Below are 23036 nucleotides of genomic sequence, written 5' to 3'. Positions count from 1 at the left end.
CTCCCCTCTCGGGTTGGGCGGACTCAGGTTATCCTACAGACTCCATTTGGAGAAAGTTCTCTGCCACTGAAAACTCTGTTGTGAATTCTGTGAATGGCAATAGTCTAAAACTATTAAATCCCGCCCCACAAATTTGACACTTGGTGTCATCCCTGAGCTGCTAGGTTGGTTGGCTCCAGCTCTTTAAAGACAGCTCTTCAAGCAGGTGAGGTACGGCTGGGGCAGGCCGAGGAAAGAGCCTTAGGCGCAGGTTCCTCCAAGTGTCTGAACGTTCTGTGTGCTCCTGACAAGCTGATCTTCCTCGATTCCGCACGTCAGGTTTCCCGTAGCACGCTGGCAGACTGCTGATACCCACTTCTAACGGTTCCACGTTTTGGTGTTTTAAGTTGACTTGACACCCAATAATTCTGAATGAGGGTAGGTGAGAGGGAGACAGGTTTTGTGAGTGCCTACTATGCGCGCTGTGCTGGACACTTCTCATGTATCACCTCAACATCGTCAGCCGATAAGGATCCTATTCTCGTTTACTGGGAGGGAAGCCACACGCCCACTTGGCTCGAGAGTGGCCAGGCCGGGACTCAGTCGTCTCCAAGGCCCGGTGCTCTCCTCTGCACTGCCAGGCTCCTAAATGTTACGGGTCTCACCATAACGTTGCCCACCGGGTGGAATTCCTGATGAAGCTCATCTGCTTTGTCCCCCCCCCTCCCCCCCGGCCCAGCTCCACGAACAGGTGGTCTCACCCCAGGGCAGTCAGGTGACCAGGGAAAAACCTTCAGAGGTTTTGTTCTTAGATTTTAAATCCCACTGGTATATCTATTGGCATTAGTCCTACCCACTGTCACAGTTGCAATGTCGCAGGGTCCCCCAGACATGTGTTGGGTTACAGGAGGCCTTGACCCCTGTAAACGAGTCAGGTGTGAATCCCACTGATGGGGAAAAACAGCCCAGGAGATGTCTCCCCCCACCGCAGAACGTCAAATTCCTACAAACCTAACCGCAACGGCAGTAGAATTTCTGACAGTTTCGTGAATCAGCGTCTTCCCCACATTTTCTGTTGCAACGACGCAGAGCGGGATTTTGTGTGTCTTCGCACAGATGACGTCGGACCTCCGGGGAGGGGCAGCTGGAGTGCCACTGACAAGGAAGCGAAGGGGAAGGGGAAGGTTTCCGTTTGAAGCGCTTTCCCTCACAAGAAAACTAGGCCCACCTTGGCCGTCAGCCGCCTGAGCTGGGTCAGGGCCCCTCCTGTGCACCCATGGCACCCTCTGCATCATCGTCATCAGAGGTGGCATTTTATCGGGCGCCTGCTCTGTACCAAGTACTGTTATAAGCACTATACATGTATTGGGTCACCCTCTCAACAACCCCAGTGTTGTCCCCATTTCATAGGTGAGGGAACCAAGGCTCTGAGAGGGGGCACAACTTGCCAGAAGTTTGTGAACAGGGAGACAGGTTCAATGCCAGGCAGCCTGGCTCCAGAGCCTGCCCTCTCAGCTGTTGTTGCCTCTTTCTGTCTGTCTCCCCTGTGACACTCTGGTGAGGTCCCTGCAGACGTGGCTCCCAAAGGCCTTGTGCCAGCTTTCGCACTGGATGGCTCAGGAAGGTTCCTGAAACAGGGTGGGGAGAGGGGCCTCGGAGGGTGCAGGCCACTCCCAAGGCTATGAGCAGGCTCATTTTCGGGGCTGTCTTGGTTTGGGTCCTCACTGGAGCCAACCTCTCCTACCATGGGGTCCCTTTCTGCCCCACCTAGATTTGCCTGGGTTCAAAATCCAAATTGTCGCAGCAGATACTTGGTGCACTAGTCTTGGTTCCAGATTCACTGCAGTGAGAGCTCCGTAGTCACTATGAAAACTGTGTGTTAAATACTGTCTCTCTAGAGGTTCTAGAATGTGGGTTTCTGAGTCCATGAAACTGTGGGAAAGGATCTCTGATGTCAACCAAGCCAAACTCAGGAGGTTTTCACCCTCTCGCCGAGCCTCACTGAGCCCAGCCCACACGGAGGGGTGGGGTCCAAGTGAGTGGAAGGGATGCCTTCCCTCAAAGTCTTCAGAAGTGGGTGCAGTGGGGAGTGGCAGGCCTCGGGTGGGGAGTGGGGGAGCCTGTGGCATGCAGGCCTCCGGAACTCATAGCACCATCCTGCCGGGGCCGCCGGTAGGAGTTTGACCAGCTCTGAGGCTCCGGCACAGAGAGCCATTTGGGCAGACTGTTGAGTTCCTTTCAGAGCTGGCAGGTGCTTGCCTGCGCATGCAGCCGAGAACCTTAGTGTCTTGTAGCTGTTTCCCACCAGCAGGACTTGATGAGATGGTGTGGGCTGACCTGTTCTCAGCGTCTGTCTCTGGTTAAGCGCAGTGTGTATCAGTAAGACGTTTAATTAAAACAAAAGCCGAGGACACACACACGAAGTAAATGCAGGCACAATCCATCATTGTGTTGGGGTCAGTACACAGAGTCCCTGAGGAAGGTGGCCGTCATCAGTTGAATAAACATTCTGTTACGTTAGGAAGTCCCCCGTTTGACACGCACACTTTTTCCTCGCCCACTGATTGTTTTTGAAGCTGCCTGGGTTGATAGACATTGGCCCCGACAGATTTCTCAAGCTGACTAATAACTTACGCTGTGCAGGGGTAGGTGTGTGTGTGTACAGCATCTGTCTTCAACTAATATGGCTATGACGTGGTTACTCATCGGGTGTGCGGAGAACGAACGATGGCTGGCCAGCCATCGACCCTTGGGCTGAAAGGCGAGATCGACCAAGCGGAACGGGTTAGATCTTCCCGCGTCACCTTGTTTGGGTTTGTTGCTGCTCGGAGAAGGAGACGGGCTTGCTTCCGCTACTCCTGTCTTCGGTCGAGGCCTCCCGTGCCTGTCTGATTGCAGTGGCCAGCTGCAGGCTCCAGTATTGATCTCTCGCGGGTGGGTATCTGCAGTGGATCAGCCACTGTATCAGCAGCCCCTTCCCAGGGGAGAGCCGTCCGTGCCGCACAGCCCGCTCCCTGACGTTTTCATGGAGTTCAAAGCTCACGCTGGTTCGGCGCTGACATTTTGGATTAGCTGGTTGACTGGAAGGCCTGCTTCTTTCTATACACTGTGAAATTTATAAACCGCAGCAGCTGAGGGCTTAAAATGGCCGAACAGCCCCCAGCTGGCAGCAATTAAATGCGCCGCAGACCCTTGGCTCAGCCAGGGTTTGCGGAGGCAGAGTTGCTGCACATGCACCAGAGACTCGGCAGTAAACTGCCTCTCACATCAAGTGCTAGCTGGTAGGAGACGCTGTCAGCGAGGGAGAGGCGAGTGGGTGGGGTTTTGCCACCTCTCGTTTAGTGGTCTATCATCTCTAGGACGTCGCACCCGACCCACCGTGGGAGCGAGGCAGGCAGGGAGGCCGGGCCCAGGATGGCCCATCAGTGGTGGGCCTGCGTAGCCTGGCAGTTGGACTTTCTGCTCTGGTGCCCGTGGGCAGGCGCCGAAGCTACTCTGCTTTTTTATTGGTCACTGTCACCCCTTAGATTGAAAGAGAGGGTGGGAATGAGAAGACAGCAAGGTGCCATTTTTATACCAAGTCAAGCAGCAAACATTTGAGTCTAGGCCAGTGCTGTGTGATAAACAATTCACATTTACTTTAATTTAAATTTTAAAAATTCAGTTCCTAAGTCACACTGGCTGCATTTCAGGTGCTCAGCAGTCACACGCGGCCCTTGGCTGTGTGTGACCCAGTGCTGTGCTGTCTTTGACAGCACCATGTGGCAGGAAGAGACCGTACGAAGCTCTCCTAAATGCATTGTGGGTGGAGTGTAAATTTGTTCAGCCACTTTGAAAACAGTTTGAATCCTGTTGGGTGAACCTTTGTGCCCTGTGGTCTGGCAAAGCCCTCTTAGATGTGTACCCAAAGAAGCTCCGCCACGTTCCCCAGGAGCACGTGTGGGAACGTTCACCGCGGCACTGCTGCTAACGGCGGAGCCTGGCAGCACTGCCCAGGTTCGCGGCAGGAAGATGGACAGACGGTGGCGTGTCCGGGCAGCGGGATAGTCATGAGTAGGCACAACCCGTGGACAATAGGGCTGCAGACAGAGGAATGACTGAATCTTAGCAATTTGACTTCAAGGAGGAAGAAATAAGTCCCAAACATAAAAAAGCAGTGATATCCTTTTTCAAAAGCTCAAAACAACTGGAACCAAAGACTGTAACAGGACTATTATTGGAGCGCACTTTGAAATGCAATCAGTCCACCTGCTGAAGACAAGCGAGGGGGCAGTAACTACAGGCTTCAGAACAGGGGCTGTCTCAGGTGGAGGAGAGCTGGGTATAGTGAGGGGACAGCAGAGGGGACATCAGTTATGGCCAATGATGGCGTTTTCATGCTGGGAATTGTGATTTCACAGACATTTATGACATTTGAAATGAACAGAGAAAAGCCCAATGATGAAAGTCGACCTGAACCAAGGTTAATGATGAGTCCACTGCAAAAAAAAAAAAGGAAAGAAAGTCCATTCCCTCCAGGTGCTGACAGGTTCCCAGGAACATAGGTTAAAGTGACCTAAGCCGAGTCACTCATGGAGGGACTCACGATATTCCTGGGCCAGAGCATGAACCAGCCTGGCCTCTGCTCTGAGCAGCCCCACCGATTTCAAGGGTCTGTGTGAGGGAAACAGCCCCCCTACCCAGTGGCCTTCCCTGAAGAGTGTCACCTTCAACTCTTTGCTGGCTTGCAAGGTTTGAAAACACTAGCTTTTGGGTTTTGCTTATAATTCTTTGATTATGTTTGGGACCAGATTTATTCACACACAGTGACTTTAAGCCCCTGTGTCCCCCCAACCTCCCAGTTTCAACCTCAGGAATGAAAAGTCTAGTTGAGTTTTGGAGAAGAAAGTAGTTTTTGAGGCACCAACCGGGATGAGGTAGGAGGGCAGATTGTGGGACGACTCCGCTAGTCCAGCTTCCTGCTTCCAGTAGGAGCATCTGTGAGTCACCCCTTCTAGAAGCGGCCCCGCTGTTTACAGAGCTACAGGGGGGGGCTGCATTTCCGCCAGGGACAGACGTGAACTCGCGCTCTGTCTTCTACCTCGTGAAAAACGGGCCTGGGATGCCCCAGCGTACCCCCTGTCGGCACCATCCGAGCCTCTTCCCGGCCTCCCCTCGCTGTTGGGTCCATCCGAGTAAGGGCCCTGGACACGGGAGGACAGTCCGCGTGCTGGGAAGACTGAGAAGAAAAACAGCGAGAGACAGCAGTGTAGACCCCAGGAGCCGCTCCGCTTTTGTGCTCCCTGTGTTTGGGCAGGTTTGCCGTCTGCAAGTCAGAAGATGACATGTTGGGAACGGGGGTGAGGTTGGGTCAGCGAAATTTGGGGGAGGTCCTGGGGGAGGGCACTGAGTCCAGAAACCACTGATGGTAGAGAGAGCTGTTTGGTAAGGTGATGATAGTATGGGGCACACTTACTTAGGTCCCAACTATCCTGTCATTGTGACAAGGGGTGATTTCCAAGGGCTCCGATCAGAGACAGGCCGCCTTTCCTCTGCTGCTGTGTCTCTTTGGGACCCTGTCAGAGACGTGTGGCGCTCGTCCAGTGTAAGTGTCCCCTCCTCAGTGGCGTGTTTCTCCCCTTTGCAGTACTAGTGAAAAACTGGTGCTTCCAAGGGAGGTAGTGAGCCCACCTGGGCAGAGTTCCAGGGCGTTGCCTTCAGGCCCTTCCTTCGCTCGATGGTCAGTGAACTGGGCAGACACACCCCTGACCCTTCTGCCAGGAGGTCGGGATCCCAGCTGGCTTCCATTTGCCTCGCCCTCACTGACTTTCAAAGCTCAGACTGTCGTCTGCGAGCTCTCTACCAGGGTCCCCTCCTTTTAGCCCTGCAGTCACAGTGGCCCTTACCTCCGCCCCCACCTGCGAGCACACTTGTTTATTCATCCATCTAGCGTGTGTCGCTTCTCTGCCACGAATCATGCACGGTTCTTGTTTTCAGGACAGCAAGGAACGGAACAAAATCCCCCTTCCCGTGGCGCTTACATTCCCGATGGGGAGCCAAGATGCGAAGCAAATGTGTTTTGAGCACGTGACCCACCTAGTCTCATTGGTATTTTGAAATGGTCGTTCACGTTGCTATGGAGAATGGACGAGGGTAGAAATAGAAGAACAAGTTACAAAGCTCTTGTAATAACCCATTCCAATTCCAGAGATCATTTGTTAGTGATGGCAGAGATGGAGGAACAGTGGGATTAGAGATATGTATGGAAGCCTAGCCTACGGACCTCCCGGTAGACCGGGCAGGGGTTGAAAGGCGGTGAGGAACAGGCCCCGGCACATCCCTCTCGGAGGGGCCTTTGGGCTTCTGCCACGATAGGCCAGCCCTCCCCCAGGAGCTTCCTGGGGGCAGGATGGTAGGACCGCCTCGGGGAGAAGACCCTTGACTGGGCTGTCCCAGCCACGCACGAAATGGTGGTGGATGTTTCACTAGGCAGGGGGACAGGACAGGGCTCTGCTGCCTGGAAAGCCCACTGCGTGGCCACCGAGGTTTCCTCGTGTGCCCTGGTTGGCTGGCGGCGTCCCATCAGCTCCGCCTCTCCACTGGCGCCCGCAGTAGCCCCCACGCTGCCGCCTGCCTGCACTCTGCACTCTGCAGCCAGCCAATGGGGCACCTGGGTCTTGACGAAGGAGGAACCAGGGCTCTGCCTGGTGGGAGTGCATGAGTGTCTGAAACAAATAGGATTATTTTTGCCCCATTCTTTGAGTGCAGCTCATGGAGATTTCCTTACCGTCTCCTAACGTCACCCTTGGAGAGCACAATTAGTAGTACTCAGGGCACTCTTATGGCCAAACTAAAAAAATTGTCACCACATTGCTGGCTTTCTGGCACATAGCAAACACCGGCCAGGTGTGGGGCTTCAGACAGCCTGGCCTGGTGAGCAGAGTGCTGGCCAGCGTCCAGGAGGCTGCCATTGTCCTAGTTTTGCAGCTAACCCATTGCTCGTCCTGTGGCAACTTGCTGACTTTCTGTCCGTACCATCACCCTGAGTGCCCCCCCCCCGGGGCACTTGTCACCCTGGCAAGTAAGTGCCCGCACTATGACGCGTAGGGCCTGGCTGTGAGGCACTGACTCAGTGTGTGAGCCATCCGTCTCCTCTGGATGTGTCTAACGAGGGGTGTTTTGCTTCAGTGGAATCCAGGAACAAATAATGAAAAGTACAGCAAGTACAAGGCCGGGGACAGGCCCAGCACACTCTTATCAGTCATCTGAAATATGCACAGCCTTTCCAAGACAAACACGGACTCCTGTTTCTAGGAAAACACCAAAAGGCACTTATCAATTACCCCGCATGCGGTCTGTGGACAAAGGCAACAGCAGCCTGCCCTGAAAGCCGTAGCAAAGCAGATTCCTTCGGACAGCCGGCAGCCGAGTGGCACGAGTTAGACCCGCTGCAGGCTGCAGGCTGCGGCCTGGGCCCTGTCCAGGGGTCCTTCTTCCCTCTCATGAGTCTCCCGTGCCCTCACCCTGTGCCCAGGCAGCCAAGCTCGTCCTAGAAGACACCCAGAAGCTGGGTGTGCGCCTTCTAGATGCCAGGCCCCCACTCCTTCCCGAGCCCCCGCAAGTCCAGAGGTGCCTCTCCAGAAGACATGCCTGGGAAAGTGGGGTTTGGCCAACGGCAAGCCCAGTAAGGGCACCCACGACCATGGCCTGCCCCAGTGGCCAGCCACATCTGTCACGCAGAGGCTTGGCAGGCGTTATTTTGTAACGCCCCACGAGGTAGGTGTCAGCATCCCATTGTACTAAGAGCACTGGAACCGGAGGTTGAAGGGGTTACCTGGCCTGTCCCCAATCCCACAGCTAGAAAACGGCAAAGGCGAGGCTCTAATTCAAAACCGGCGTGCTTACCCCCGGTCTCACCGTGCGTCCACAGCTAATCCCGGGCTTTCGTCCTGCTCGCCCAGTTTAGAGGGGGCTTGGAGGAGGTAGTGCTTTTGTCTTGGATGAGGAGGGAAAATCACTTCAATCTAACATCTCACCTCTTTGCTTTTTGTCCACGTACCCGTCTAGGACTCAAGCGCACAGGGTGCGGAAACCGCGCTGCTGCACGGGGCCCCAGGGGCTGCTGCCCCGCTACTCGGAGAGCCAGGCGGAAGGGCAGGAGCAGCTGTTCAAACTGACAGACAACATCCAGGACGAGTTGTGAGTGGGGAACCATCCGTGTGGGCCCACCGAGGTGTCTCTTCGGTCTCTGGGTCTGGGAGGTTCTTGTCTGGGCCTAGCACCGCCGGGCCTCTGGGACCGAGCCGCCGACCGCTCCTTGGCCCCCGTGTTCTGTGGGTTCGGGAGAACTGCTTGAGAATAGCCTTCTCCTTAAAGCAGTGGTTCTCAAACTGGGCTTCAGGGGGAGACCTGCGTGTTTTATTTCTAGAAAATGGCAGTTTTTTCTAGTTAGAGCAAAAAGAGATAATAGTAAAAATGCTCTCAATTTGAAGGGCTTTTTTCCCCTGTAAAATTTTCTTAAACTTTGGCATTCTGTTGTTTGCTGCTGAAAGCTAGTGGAAAACAACAGATAAACCATTAACAAGTAGTAGCTGAAGAACTTGGGAGTGCAGTTTCCTTACAATTGTTTTGTTACTCTTTGAACGTGGAGCCTTATATTCCTGGGATCTTACAGTGTTTGAAACTAGTGACATTACCCCAAGTTCATATAATAGAATTCAGTGTATCACTATTTAGGATGCTTTGCAGACACCTTTTCAGGTAAAATGCTCTCTAATCTACATAGATGTCAGAACCACCAGCCCAGAGAATGCAGTTAGTTATACCTGATAAGTAGCAAAACGCTAGTTTAATTTCTTTTACTGCTTATGCACCACCTTGAACATAAAGCCGGCTGGGGGGTTTTCTACACAGAAGGCTGTGAAGTAGAGGCTGACTCTCAGGACAGCCTTCGGCGTCATCCGTGGGGACGATGGTAAGCGGGCCTCATCTCGTTTTTCCGTGGCAGTGTTTGAACGGGGACGTCAGAAATGGAATCAGACATTTGTTGCCTCCTGGATGTGTCCTGTGTAACCCAAGTCCCCTGCGGGGCTGCAGAGGGAAGGTCTCCTGACGACGGAGGCTCATCGCAGTGTCTCAGCTCAGGCCACCATAACAAAGTACTGAGACCATGTGGTTTAAACAGCATTTATTTTTATTTTTTTTATGTAAGCCTCACATTTAATAAGACATGCAGTGTGAATCCCAGTCATTGATACGGACATTGACTGTGATTGTTCAAGTTCGAAGCTCGAGAACATGAGTCCAAAAACCTCCCAGTCTGTCACCCACTCCGGTCAATAATGTTTTAGTTTCCATCTTTCGGGAAGTTACAGATTAGTCTAAATCTCTCTGATTCAGTCAGCATGTAAATTTATTTTCTGGAGGTTGGGAAGTTTTGGAGGTTGGGAAGTTCAAGGTCCAGGTGATGCCCGGTTTAGCTCCTGGAGAAGGATCTCCCCCTGGCTTTCAGATGGCCGCCTTCTCACTGTGTCCTCGCAGGGCACAGACAAAGATCTCAGTCCGGTGTCTCTCATGAGGACACTAATCTTCCAGGATCAGGGCCTCACCCTCACCCTTATGATCCTGTTTAACCTTAGCTACTCCCATACTTTTTTAAAGATTTTATTTATTTATTTATTTATTTATAGAGTGAGAAGAAGGGAGGGAGAGAGGAAGAGAAACATCAAGGTGTTGTTGCCTCCTGTGCGTCCCCTACTGGGGATCTTGCCCACAACCAGGCACGTGCCCTGTCTAGGAATTGGACCAGCAACCCTTCGGTTCACCGGCTGGCACTCAGTCCACAGCAGCCAGGGCTACTTCCATACTTTAAGTAGCCACACTGGTGAAGGCTTCCACATAGGGGTTGAACAGGGGACCCAGCCCCGTCCACAGCTGCATCATCAGTACCTTCTGTCCTCCTAGTCTGGCCTCAGCTCGGACCCGGATTCCAGGGCCCCGAACCCAGTGAGGTTTCGCTCCAGGGAGGATGTCCCTTCCTACTTCCTCAGGGTGAGGCCTGGGTGCCATGGCTGCCCCGTGTACCCCTTTGCTGGTGGGACTCTTGGCCTTGGGGTGAGAGGCCCAGAGTCGTCCCTCCTCAGGTGCGGCAGGGCACAGGGCCGGGTCTGCTAGACTGACAACCCCGTAAGGGCTGGGGGTTTTGTCCGTTCCATTCGCGGAAGAGTCCTCAGCACCCAGAACGGTGCCTGGCACGTGGTGGGCTCCCCGGAAATATCAGCGCTTGAGTGATAGCAGGATAGCGCAATTATGGGTGTGCGCTCACTTTTCCAGGGGGGAGGTGGTCAGAGGTTGAGATTATACGTTACTGTACGTGGTGCTTTTAATTTCCACCTGTGAAAGTTAGTTTCCTTGTGAAAGGCGGTTTCAGTAGCGTGACACGCGCCAACAACACAGGGAGCAAGCATGTGGCACAGCTAATGTCGGACTGCGCCCTTGGGACGCACACTCGGAACACAGCTACGGAGAGCCGAACACGGGGGTCCAGGCGAGGTCAGGGGAGGGGATTTCCTGAAACTCTTGGAATTCATGTGAACGGGGAGAAGATATTGGAATGAATGCGTTTTGATTCTAAAGATGAACCCCACTCCTGTGTGGGGTAGATCTTGCCAGCGAATGTGGAAGGAGGTGGGTGACCACAGCCCTCCTCAGCGTACAAGGGGAAGGTCATCGGGGAATCGGCCAGAGTTCCTCTGATGGGTCCCCAGTTGTCGGGCTGGGTCCTCATGGTGATGGGAGCATTAGAATCATCACTTCGCAGGAAAAGAGTTTTCAGGAAGAGCACACAAGTGCCAACTTATACCCCTGACTTTTATCCTAGAATTGTAATTAAAAACATGTTTACAGACCTAATTATTTGCATATTTTCCTTCAGAGTTAACCCCTTAAAAGGGTCTTTAATACCTTGCTCTACTGTTCTAACTAAATGTTTCCACATTTTTTCCAGTTAGATTCACTGTTTCACTTGTGGAAAATACTGTGTAATTACTTCCCGATGCAGTGAAAACCCCGCGAAGTCCCAGCACCATGGTTACTTCAACTCCAGGCTCCCAGATCAAGTTTCATTTAATTTTTTTCATTTTATTTAATTAATTAGTATTAAAAAGATAGTTACTGACATATGTATCAAGGTCTGGCCAGCTGAAAAGGCTTCAGTTTCAAATGAATCAGATATTTCTCTGGTATGTTGCACAATTACCGTTGCTTCCCATTTTTCTCAGTTTTGGTTTTGAAATAGAATCCTGACTTAAATTGATGTTAAAGTAAAATTTTCCCTATCTGGTTAAATTAATTTTTCTTTATAGCTAGTGTCTATCTGTAGCCAGGAACCTTCGTTTTCATTGAAAGAAAGAGAGAGGGAGAAAGGAAGGGAGGGGGAGGTACCTATTTCATTTCTAATCCATCACAGTTACATCTTGGCATCGTAAGTGTTAGAATGGTTCTTACCTTTTCAAAACTGGTGCCCGTGAGCCTCCCGCAGGACCTGAGAAGTTGCTCTAGCATCCTGTTTTCTGAATGTTGACAATTGGATTGTATTTTTAAAATATAGTTTTACAAAATGATACATATGAGGTTTTTCTTAATACAGAAAAAAATAGCCCTGACCGGTGTGGCTCAGTTGGTTGGGCGTTGTCTCGAAAGTGAAAAGTTGCCGGTTCGATTCCCAGTAGGGCACATGCCTGAGTTGTGGGTTTGGTCCCTGATTGGGGCACACATGAGAGGCAGCCAGTCAACGTTTCTCTCTCACATCAGTGTTTTTTTCTTCCTACCTTCCCTTCGCTTTAAAAATAACATGCAGAGAAATTATAAAAAGGAAAACAAAAATAGCCTATGAACCCACCAACCAGATAAGTTCTTTCTCTTTTTAATTAAATAAACTTACACATGCTTAGCAAATTCAAAGGACACAGAAAGAAAGAAAATTAAAAGTAAAATTCTTCTTTCTTGCACTCTTTGTAAACATGGTGTTTATGGTATTTTGTATGTTGTCTGTCTTTCTCGAGAAGTTGTAGATAGAAAGAAATCAGAAATATTTTCTGAGCACAGGTTATAGTGTTGATTCTAGTCGCATGTAATTATGAATATAAACCTTATAGTAGTAGTCTATACTGTCTAAAAGCAGGAATGGAAGACAGATGTTTGGGAGGAATGGGACAACTCATTGGCTTTCCTTTTCTAAACCAAGAAATGTTATAACCTATCAATAACCATTGACACTTAGGGAATTGGACGATCTTTGATATGCTGCTGAAATAAAACTCTCATTTGGTGGGTTTGCCAGCTATTCTGATCGAGGTTAATGGCTTGCTAAATCTCGAATCCTTGACATCAGGAGTTCTGAGAGAATTCTTTAGCTTTACCTCGGGCAAAATATATCTGGCAGCTAAAGTTGCACGTGCTCAGCTAAATTCCTTCGGGCCTTACGCTGTCATTTCATCGTCACTTTCTGGACTACCTAACACATAAATTTACTGACTCCTCGTGTGCCAGGACGAATGAGGAATGTGCTCCTTCCTTGACAAGTTTATGGTCTAGCAGGCGAAACAGACGGTGTTACCAACTCTCTGTAACACGTGACTGCTTTTAAAACAGACGTGCGAGCCACGGGGGATGGGCCAAAGGGGAAGAGACTGATTTATGCCTGGAAAGCTGGGGAAGGCTGTGAGCGAGTGACCTGGTCCTGCAGGGTCAGGAGAGGAGAGAGAAGGTCCTGTGGGCCTTGGGGCATGAAGAAGGCACCATCCCCTCCGCAGAGCGAGAGCCTGAAGCTGTTGTGGATGCCACCAGGGGTGTTGCTGAGGAAGCCTCATGGTGGCCGTGGCTTGGGGTGGTGGTAGTGAACTTGGGCCCTGCTGGGTTCTCCCCGTCCAGGACAGCCTGTGTGCGCTATTGGTGCTTAGAACGTGGTGTGGGCCACGCGCCCCCCTCCCTGTCTCTCTGGAGAACAGTTCTGACATCAATCCCAGGGTCACCGTGTCCTCTTTCTCTCGTTAAAGGAGAGTTAAAAGGAAAACTTTCAACCAAAGATTGAAGTCCTGTTTTTTACAGAATTAATTCTGGTGCTTACAGCAAACTACAGTGTGTCCGCAGAGCCCCGGGTGGCCTCTCTCGTTCTCATATTTGAGGGATGAAGCTGATCCAGAGGTTTGTTTCTGGCCACAGGCTTTGACTCCCCCTCCTCGGAGTTCCTGATAAGTCCGAGATAGCAGCCTGCACCCAGGACCAGTCTGAGACCCGAGTTCTTCCTCCCTGTCAGCCCACGAGTTTTTCCAGCCGTCACTCCTTCCTGGGAGGAGCAGCCTGAGTGGAGCGTGGTTACATGGGGGGTGAGGAGTGTGTGGACTCAGTGGCCATTGGTGGGACCCTTTGGGGGCAGGCCTCCTGCACGCAGGCAGCCAGGAAAGGAGGGTGGCGCCATGGCTGCGGAGTTGAGAGTAGGAAGAAGAAGGCCACTGGCAGAGGGGCCGGCGCAGAGCACTGCTGTGGCCGGTGTCCTTCCCTCCCTGACGTTGGGGCCCCTCTCGCAGTAACGAATTTGGAGTTGGTCTCCATTACAAGAGGGAATCCCTCATCCCAAACTCGGTTACATTTATTCTTTGATGTGGTTTCCATATTCTGTAATTTTAAAAAGTGCATGTGTGTGTGTGTGTGTGTGCATGCACGCCCCTCTCGGCGTTTAGTCGTGGGCTGCTGAGGAGGCGGCAGGAGAAAAACAAAGACAGAGCTCTTTGCAAGGTCGGCCTCTGGGCTCCTGCTCAGGCCGCAGTCGGGAGCCCTGGTGCTCCAGCTGCCTACCGTGGCCTCGGTCTCTCCTGCTCTCCTCCTCTTCCCTGTGCCCTGGGCTCAGACCTGCTTCTGATCTGAAGAGACACTAGGACATTCCGTGTGAAAGTCAGGACGGTGTCACTGTCTGCAGCGGCTTCCTCAGGGCGGAGAGCTGTGCCCATTCCCGCTCCTCTCCCCTCCCACTTCTGTGTGGCCCTGAATTCTTTTGACCTCACGAACTTGGTCACGAGAGCCGGGAGGTAGTGTCATCTCCATCAGATGAAGAACCCCAACCGGGAGAAAGCAGCGGGCCTGGCTGGGGCCACGCAGCCTGGCAGGTTTCCCTGCCCACCCGGCCTCCAGTCCATACTGTGGGCAGTGCCACCAGCAGAGCCCTCCAGCTCAGAGCCACCCTCACTGCCCAAAGGGCACTGGCCTCAGTGAGGACTTGCACCATCTGTGGCATCTTGAAAAGGAGTTTATTTTAAAGCCTATAAAAGTTCCAGTGGAAAGTGCACTCATGATGTCAGCTGCCCGGCCTGCGTGTGAGAACAGCTGCCTGGATGGAAGAAGGGCCCCGGCCCTTTTCCAGGCTCTTCGTAAATGTCAGCCACAGGGGTGCCGGGGTGAGAGAGGGGTCAGGGGTGAAGGGACGAGTCCTCTCCTGTGCTGGACCAGAGGAACGAAAATAATCTCGGTTCAACTTGTAACGCGCATTCCTGCTCTTGCCCCAGCTGCAGTGGCCAACTCCGGGTCGCCTTCAGGAGCCCAGCGGCCTGGGCAGCTGCCTGCCGGGCCCACCGGTGCTCATAGGCCGTAGGCTGCTGTTCAGTTTTCCCCTCGTTTCCCAGCAAGCTCTATGGGGCCTGCAGGGCTGCTTCTGCCAGGAAGCTTTGTTTACCCCTCTCTGCTCCTCTCTGTCCCTCTTCTCTGCCCCCCCCACCCCCACCCCCACCCAGCAGTTTCAGGTTCCGCACTGTCCCGTAAATATGAAGCTGCCTCCTTAGCACACATGGTCGGGGCCCGGGTTGTGGGAAAGTTTGTGCTGAGTGGCCTGAACACTAGCAGCCGCTGGGCCTTTCTGATTTGGGCATCGAGACTGTACAAGTCTGCATTCTTGGCATTGCCCACCAGCAAGAATAGATCAATAAGCTCCAGCCTCTTGTCCTGTGAGGCTGTGATTACAGTGGCGACAGGGGACAGGCTGGTGCCTGCTGAGCGAGGAGCCCGGGCCACAGACTCAGCGGTGAGGCTCCAGGAGACTGGGGGTGGGGGGATGCGAGGATGTATCCTTCCATCACTGGGAGGAACCCACTGCCCCATATGCTGAGAGTCCAATCCAGGACACGGGAAGAGGACAGATGTGTGTCTGGTGACGCTTTGGAAGCTAAACAGTCAGTGTTCAAAGTGGGGTGGGGTTGGAGCACTTTGTGGGGACCTCTGAGATGCTTCGTCGAGAGGCTGGAGCTTGGGAAACCCCCCCTGGATGAGAGGATGAAGGTAGACTGGTGTGTTCTGAATGCAGGGGGCGCCCGGGGCTCTCTGAGCCCCCAGAGTAAGCGACTGGCACGTGCTTGGGACTGAGGAAAGCTCCCCGCCATGCAGCACAGCCGTCCTGGGACCCTGGTCCTCCAGCAGCTCCCAGGGTGGGGGCGGGCTCTGAGCGGCTGCAGTTTCCCATTCTCTCCGGGTGTCGAGGCCCAGGGCCGTGGCTGCACAGCCAGCCTCGGTCAGCTCTTAGTATTCTTGCGGCGTCTGTTCTCCCCCCGGGCCCCCACAGGCAGCGCCGCCCCATTGTGGATGGCTGTCACAAGATGCGGTGGAGGCAGCCAGGCCCGGAGAGCTGTCACAGCGCTCACCAAGGGTCACTGCTCTCCTTTCACTAGCTGAGCCCAGAGGTTTGATTTGCATAAGTTTCCACTTTAAGTCTGGGAGCGCCGTGGAAGCAGAGAGATGAGAGTTTTTCCGAGGGGCCCTCAAGTCCCCCCGAGCAGTGCCTGCAACTCGGGGTTACGGCCTTACTGACAAAAGCACCGTCTCACTGTTGGGTTTTCTGAAAACGGAGCGGAGGTCACATAGGTTCCCTGTCACCAGGGGTGCTGAGCAGGGACCGGGTGGCCTCGAAGAACTGAGGCAGGGAGGAAGCAGATGTCCGGGTGCAAATGCGAGGACCTCGAGCCACCTCTCCTCGCCACCTCTCCTCACGCCCCGTGGTGGCCTGCTGGTCCCACTTCCTCCCCTTCCGTCGTCCTCTCCCTGCCCATGTCCCTCGGCCGCTGGTGTTGGGCTCCCTGTGTTTGAGAACTTTCTCAGCTGCCTCAGTCATCATTTAAACATCGTTTTTCTCCCTGTGTTTTGCCCAACAAAGCATTGTCACGGTTGTCTCTCAGCCTCACACCTCCTGAAAGGACTTGCCAGAGACACCCTGCACTCGCATGGCCCCAGCCCTCCTATTATCCCTGCTTTACAAACGAGGAGACAGGCTCAGGGGACTGAGCCACTGGCTCCAGGTGGAGGGAGGGAGCCTGGAGTCCATCCAGGCCAGGCCCTTGGACACCAGGGTGCCCCTCGCCCACACCCCCTCTGGCGGCCCTGCCACGGGGGCGTCCTGCACACCTGTCTGACTGCCCCTCCCCTTTGCAGCTTCATCGCCGTGGAGAACATCGATAGCTACTGCGTGCTCATCTCCTCCAAGGCTGTCTACTTCCTGAAAAGCGGAGACTACGTGGACCGGGAGGCCATCTTCCTGGAAGTCAAGTACGACGACCTCTACCACTGCCTTGTCTCCAAAGACCATGGGAAGGTGTATGTGCAGGTGACCAAGAAAGCGGGGAACACGAGCAGCGGAGTGTCCATCCCGGGCCCCTCCCACCAGAAGCCCATGGTGAGTGTGTGTGGGCCACCTGCTCTGCTTGCACTTCTCGCGGGAATGCCTGGCGGGGTTTGGCCGTGCTGTTCTTAACCGCCTTGCAGACCCGTGAGCATGCACCAGCTTCCCTGCTGTCTCTCAGTGACCCCTGGGACTGACTCCTTTTCGTCTGTGCACAGTAGCAGTATCTAGCAGAGGCCCTTGCCCTGGAAAATGCTCGGCAAATATTTCTAAATAAAACGTGGACTTTGCCTCCGAAGGTTAGAAGACTCTGACGTGGCAGGACTTTTAAATAATAATGTTACTGTTAATAACCAGCATCCATTAAGGGCTTACGTGCCAGGCTGGATACCAAGTACTTCTTACAGATCATTTGGTGCGGGGGTGTCATTGTCCCCACTTGGCTGGTGACTTGGTCAAGGTTATGTGGCCACCACTGGAAGGAGCTGTCTTGGTGCGGAGAGACAGGCAGCTCGGCAGGAACACGCGTGGGGAAACGCCGACTTGGCTGTGTTCTGACGTGGTATCTTTTGTGAAACCCCAGGGCTAGTCCTGTGCCTTCTTCGCCCGGCATGCTAGGGTTGCTAGGCCTGCATGTGGCAGCAAGGTGTCATTCCAAATGGCCTTGCTTGTCTCCGGGTCTTCGTGGGCATCAGAAATAGCAACCAGCTTTATCGGGCCACTTCCCCTTGACCTTTTCCCCGCGCAGGAACGCATTGGGGTGGGGTTTGGCTTGTACGGGCTCCCCTGGGGTCGCTGGCTGAAGTCAGGGCTGGGAGATTAAAATAGAGTTAACACCCAGAAGTATGAGTTATTTCTGCAAGTTCCTTTTCCTGGTGGGGAGCCTGGCCCGCCTGTGTTTTTGCCCCTTTTAAGGCAAGTGAGCAGCTAAGAAAAGAAAGACCTCGATGCGTTTGAGTGCTGGTTCTTCCCTTCTCTGACCGGCACCAGACTTTGGATCGAATCCCAAAGGGATAGGCCTCAATTTGTGCTCTCAGCCTGCACCAGAGTCCCGGCGCCAGCGGTCTCATTTGACTACATGGTCACCGGGGGAACTTGTTCCAGACACAGGTTCCAGGAATAATGCCACACCCCCAGCCCAGGCCTCGAGTTAGCACTGACTAGGAGAAGGGCCCAGGGGACTGTTTCTTAAAGGTGCACTGATCCTGGTCTCTATAGCCAGGTCCTGTGATTGTGTGCCCCCTTGGGGGCAGGTCACTCATTCCCTTCTGTCCTCCAGGTCCACGTGAAATCGGAGGTCCTTGCTATCAAGTTATCGCAAGAAATAAACTATGCAAAGAGCCTGTACTATGAACAGCAGCTGATGCTAAGACTCAGTGAAAATGAGGAGCAGCTGGAGCTGGACTCCTGAGGAATCCCAGCATCCCCGGCGCTGGACAGAGGTGCTCCGGCCCCACCCCCACCAGTCTGGAGCCTCGGTCAGAGGCCGCACCCGAGTTCGGGCTGGGGGGCGATACCCAGTGCGCGGAGAAGTTCACGCTGATAGAGGGATGTGAAGGGGAACCGACCGTATGAATTTGTGGGGTGGGGGTCACTCGAGATTACGGGGAAGTAATTTTTAAAAGATATTGGCTGAATAATGTAACAAAGAAAGTGCCCGGAGATGAATGTGATTTTTGGATCGTCCTGCAGCTTGCGAACATGTATATATGTACAACTGCGTGTTTGTAAATACACAGGCGCGTTTCCAGACAGGGCCTGTGATACATGTGAAGGCTTGTTAACTGTAAAGTATTGTAAAATTATATTGGATCTTCTATTGCACTAATTCTACACGGCTAATTCAGGGTATTCTCTATAAAAGGCACTCTTGAAAGTTGACAAATGTGAGGTTGGAAATCAGAGAGCTCACAGCAAAGGGGACTGACTGGCGGGGTGGGAGGGCCCAGCCAGCTGCCCTGAGAACCGTGGTGCCGGGGCGGGGCGGGGGGCAGGTGGGAGCCAGCCCTGAACCAGGCAGGGCAGTGGCCCGGAAACCCAGCTGTGATTTATCCCCTCCCCACCCCGCCCCATTTTGAAGGTAGCTGTTAGATTGTCACAAATGACTTTTTTTATCTGCCTATCTCCTTGGCTTTCTCCTAACTAGTCTTGCCAACCTAAAAGTTTTTCCTGAGTTATTATCAGAGAGGGTCAGTTTGAAACATGGGTAGGCGCTGTGATTTAGAAGGGGGAAAAATTCCACAGAAAGCTTCATTTTAACTAATCAGAATTCCACCCATTTATCAGAATTTGCGGTAAGAATGCTCTTCCCGGCAGCACCAGGGAGAAGGTCCCAGGAATCTTCGTTTCAGTAAAGCTGCAAGCAGGTGTCCTGCTCCACGGTGCTGGGGACCAGCCATGGTGACACTGGGGCGGGGCAGGAAAGGGGGGGGCTTAGCAAGGCAGTGAAATTTGAGTGTTAAAAAGCTAAGCTGTTTTGGTAAGTTTTTCATGGTACCAAGATTCGGCCAAAGCATCTCTCGTCCTTGGTTTTAAATTCAACCACTACCAAGGCTGGTGTGAATGCCCACTCCTCCTGGCTCTTGTTCGGTTTCTCCCTTTTCTGGAACGAAGAGACAGGTTGGGGGTGGGGGTGCTCTGGAATGAATGACTAGCCTTGTGATTTAAAAATTTTTATTTTCATAGAGCTAATCAGTTCCTACGACCTCGTCTGTCTGTATCCCAGATCTAGCAGGACCCGGAGGACCAGTGGATGTGCAGACGGCTCCGGTGCTCGTAACTCATGCCCGGATCCTTCCAGGACACAAGTGAAGCTGGCCTTGCTCTGTTTCTCCCCCTCCCTCTGTGTGTCGGGGGAGGGGGGCAGGGGGTTGGTGTTTTCAAAGAAGCGGAAAGGGAGCTTGTAAGTTCAAGTGCTTTAGCTAGGTAGTGTTTTCGAGGGTTGTCTTGGACTCCAAGGTCTAGTCTGAACTGAACTCTAATTCCATGGACTGCAAAGTGGAAGCCTGGCTGTCTCAGGGTCGGGGCTGTTTGTGTTTGTCCTGGCTGACCCCTGAGCCGTCGGATGGCGTCCGTGCACAACTGCGGGTCTGTGCCTCAGCGGCCCCTTGCCTGTGATCAGGACCCTGATGGGTGAGACTCTCAGAAGGGCCGGTCGTTTGCGTCACAGGCCCCCGTCACACACTGGAGTGAGGTGCTGGGGTTTCTGTGCTGTGAGGAGCTCAGCGGCAGTGGGCGCTCTGGGCTCTGGCGGCAGAAAGCCGGCAGGGACAGACGGCCCAGCCGGCAGAGAGGTGTGCAGCGGCCCCCTCCCCCTCCTTTCTAATTTTAATCAGCTCCCGAAATAGTTGTCCACCTCCTCTGGTTGCACAACTCCTCTCTGACATTTTCGCCTTAGAACGTTGAGAGGGGGTGGGGCTGGGGGCAAGGGGACGCTCCTCCGCCCTCCCCACCCTCACGCCAGGCCTGGCGATAAGGTTTCGGGGTTCTGGGCAGTGTTTCCTGGTTCGCCAGGAGGAAAACCAAAGCTTTGGAGGAGGCAGGCTCTGGCCCGGGCTCCGAGATTGCCCTGTTTCTTCAGCTGTGTTTAGCCAGCGACGCCTGAGACTTTGTTACCATGACCTCCACCGGTTCTGGTGCTGCCTCAAGCACACAGTTCCTCTCAGAGAGCAGTGAGATCGACTGAACACGGGGAAATGGGGTCAGGAGAAACCAAAAGCCGTCCTGACTCCCTGACCCAGCAGTTGGCCAGCCCCTGTCACTGCCTAACCTCAGCCGACGCGTCCTCTGCCCGCCCGAGAGGGGTCGGCATCCCGCCCCAGGGCCTGGCCACCTCGCCCTCGGGCACAGCCGCCGAGCTCACCTCAATGTGCAGAAGGCTCCAGGGCCTTGTTGTTTTTAAGCATCATCTGTGCCTCAAAATGCCATAGTAGCTGCTTAATAAAATTCTGAAAATGAGATGTCTGGTTCCCCACTGTGTGAACGCTGTCGCAACCACCGACCGACCTGATGCTTTAACCTCCTCCTCCTGTCGGAGCCGTCACTTCCTGTGGAATAAAAGGCGTGGTTGGCTTCCTAGACGTGTGCTATCTTCTGGTTCCTTGGTGTCCAGCGATTGCAGAACCATCCGCCGTGACGAATGCCAGTCGTACCACAGTGTTCACGACAACACGCCCCTCCCCCCTCGCCCCCTGGAAGCACAGTGCTCGGGCGCGTCCTGCCCATGACCGTACTTAAAACTGTGCGAGAGTCGGCGACTGTCCGTTGTCTAGGGCCCGGGTTTTAGGCCGCCTGCTCCCATCCCACCACTCCGAGGCTGCTGGTCTAGGCCCTGGCAGGAGGGACACTGTCATTTCCTGAGGGGGGGAAGACTTCGGGAGGAGCAGGTTTGGAGCTCACTTGGCACGTGTTGAGTTCAAGGTGCCTGCTTGTTACCCACTGGCGATGTCAAGAAGGCCGTTGGCCGCGGGCGTCTGGAATTCAAGGCTAGGCCAAAGGCGCCGATGTGGACTTAGCAGTGCGCAAGTGACAAGTGGAGCCAAGATAAACACCCCAAAGGACTGAGTGGGGGCAGCAGAGAGAAGAGGCCCCAGATCTGAGCCCTGGGGCCCCCCAGCATTTAGAGTTTAGGCAGATGCAGAGGAACAGTGATAAGGACTGAGCAGGGCCATCCCCGGCCGAGGGCGTGAAGCCAGGAGTGGGTCCTGGAAGCCGAGTCCAGATGGTTACAGAGAGCCGGGGAGTTCAGGAACCAGCGCCTCCGATAGATCAGGCCGGTTTGGAACCGACATTTAATGCTGGATTTACAACCTCAAGCTCACCAGGGACCTTCCTGAGGGCGGTTTAGGTGGGGCGTTGAGGGTGAACGAACGCCAGTCGTTTCAGGACAAAAATGGGAGGAGAGGAATGAAGAGATGAGGCTGCCGGTGCTCTGAGCACTCTGGCCATACATGGAGGAAGAGAAATGACTGGCGCTTCAGGGGAGAAGGCTCCTAACGAAGGAGGAAAGTAAAGAGAGAAGGGAGGCCAGGAAGGGGGGTGGGTGTGGAAGGTCAAATTCTCATCTGTTTGCTCCTATTTCCTCGGAGGTGAGCAGAGAGCAGGGTCGGGGAGGTGGTGCAGATTTGGAGAGGGGAGAGCCTGTCCCGCAGTCAGAGAGGAGAGTGGGAGGGTGAGCAGACCGGGAGCCCTTCACAGGGCCCGTCTGGGGGTGGCGATCGTGAATTTAAAGGGAGAGCAGGCGGCCTGCTTGTGCTTTGCTGAGCCATGCAGCACGGAAGAGGCAAAGAATTGGATGTAATCAGGGAATGCGCCCTGTGCCTATTCAGACGCCCCACCCACCACTGCCCACTGGGACTCAGCAAGAGCCAATCAGAACCAAATGTCCACCAACGACTTCCAAGAGCTTAGGGGTGGGAGGGGCTGCACTTTCCAAACCAAAGCACGGCATCTAAAGACAGGCCCCTTGTAAGCGGGGAGGGGGGTCCTGGGAGGTGCAGCTAACACCCCCAAGTGAGAGAGAGAGCACACCAGACTATTTCAGGGCTCCTGGGGAGCGGGCCGGTGTTGGCAGACGTGCTGTCTGAGCACCCAGAGCTTGGAGAGACTGCCGGCACAGCATGGGTGTGCGGAGACAGCTGCCTTCCTGCACCAGTGCAGCTGCCGCCTCCGGAGGCGCCCATCCTCTGGAAGGACCAGGTCCTGAGGAGCAAGACGAAAATACCTGACTGTGGAAGAATCCTATTGAAACGTATGAAAAGTCGTTTTTGAGGTTTTGCACAGCACAAAACAAAAATGGAATTTCACATATGCTGTCATAGGAGGGCAGTCATTGCTGTATTTGTCCTTCTCATTCTCCCCCCCACCCAGTACCACCCCCCTGTGCCACCTCAGGATTAATAGTTACCCTCCAGTGTGGCCCGTGTTCTCGCTACACTCCTGTTGTCACATTCAGGCATGTGCATTCACACACGTGTTTGCCTGCAATCGTTTCCCGGCATTTGTGTTTCTAAAACTGGAATCCTATTCAACTTCTCAGGGTTAGGTTCAGGTTGTCGGACCTGCTTTATTGATGCAAAGGTTCTGTGACTCCACTGTGCCTTATCGGTGGGCTTTCCCTTGGTGCTCAGTCCCCTTGGCTCTGCCCCTCAAGAACAGCCTCCCACATGTGGCCTTAGCCACAAATTTTATTCCTGTGCTGATTCCCAGGAGTCAAGGGTCAGAGGGCACAGGCAAGATCACTTTCCAAAAGTGCTGCTGGGAGTGAGGGTGGGGGTGGGGGGGTCCACAGCCACCTGGAAGCATCCTCACCCAGCGCCTGGCGTACCAGACTGAGGGACACAAAGTGCTGTCTCAGCCTTGACTTTGCATTTCTTTGCATATAACTGTCTTTTCCTCTGTAAAAATTTGTTAGGAATGGCTGCTG

General features: G+C 53.7%; 1 protein-coding gene across 4 annotated transcripts in view; it reads left to right on the top strand.

Annotated features, from left to right (window-relative positions):
• VPS13D (vacuolar protein sorting 13 homolog D) overlaps positions 1–20689 on the top strand; it is a 231268-nt gene extending 210579 nt beyond the window's left edge. For all 4 annotated transcript variants that reach the window (XM_037045200.1, XM_037045199.1, XM_037045198.1 and 1 more), the window contains 3 exons: positions 8026–8157; positions 16426–16666; positions 17892–20689. In XM_037045200.1, coding sequence (XP_036901095.1) covers positions 8026–8157; positions 16426–16666; positions 17892–18023 — 505 coding nt within the window. In that variant the 3' untranslated portion in view covers positions 18024–20689. The remainder of the gene's footprint in view (positions 1–8025; positions 8158–16425; positions 16667–17891) is intronic.
• The last annotated feature ends 2347 nt before the right edge of the window (positions 20690–23036 follow it).

Source organism: Sturnira hondurensis, unplaced genomic scaffold (genome assembly GCF_014824575.4).
Source record: "Sturnira hondurensis isolate 20B ecotype Veracruz unplaced genomic scaffold, ASM1482457v3 Scaffold0004257, whole genome shotgun sequence".
Lineage (NCBI taxonomy): Eukaryota > Metazoa > Chordata > Mammalia > Chiroptera > Phyllostomidae > Sturnira > Sturnira hondurensis.
Note: the sequence above shows the minus strand (reverse complement) of the source record. Positions and strands in the feature narration are given on the sequence as shown.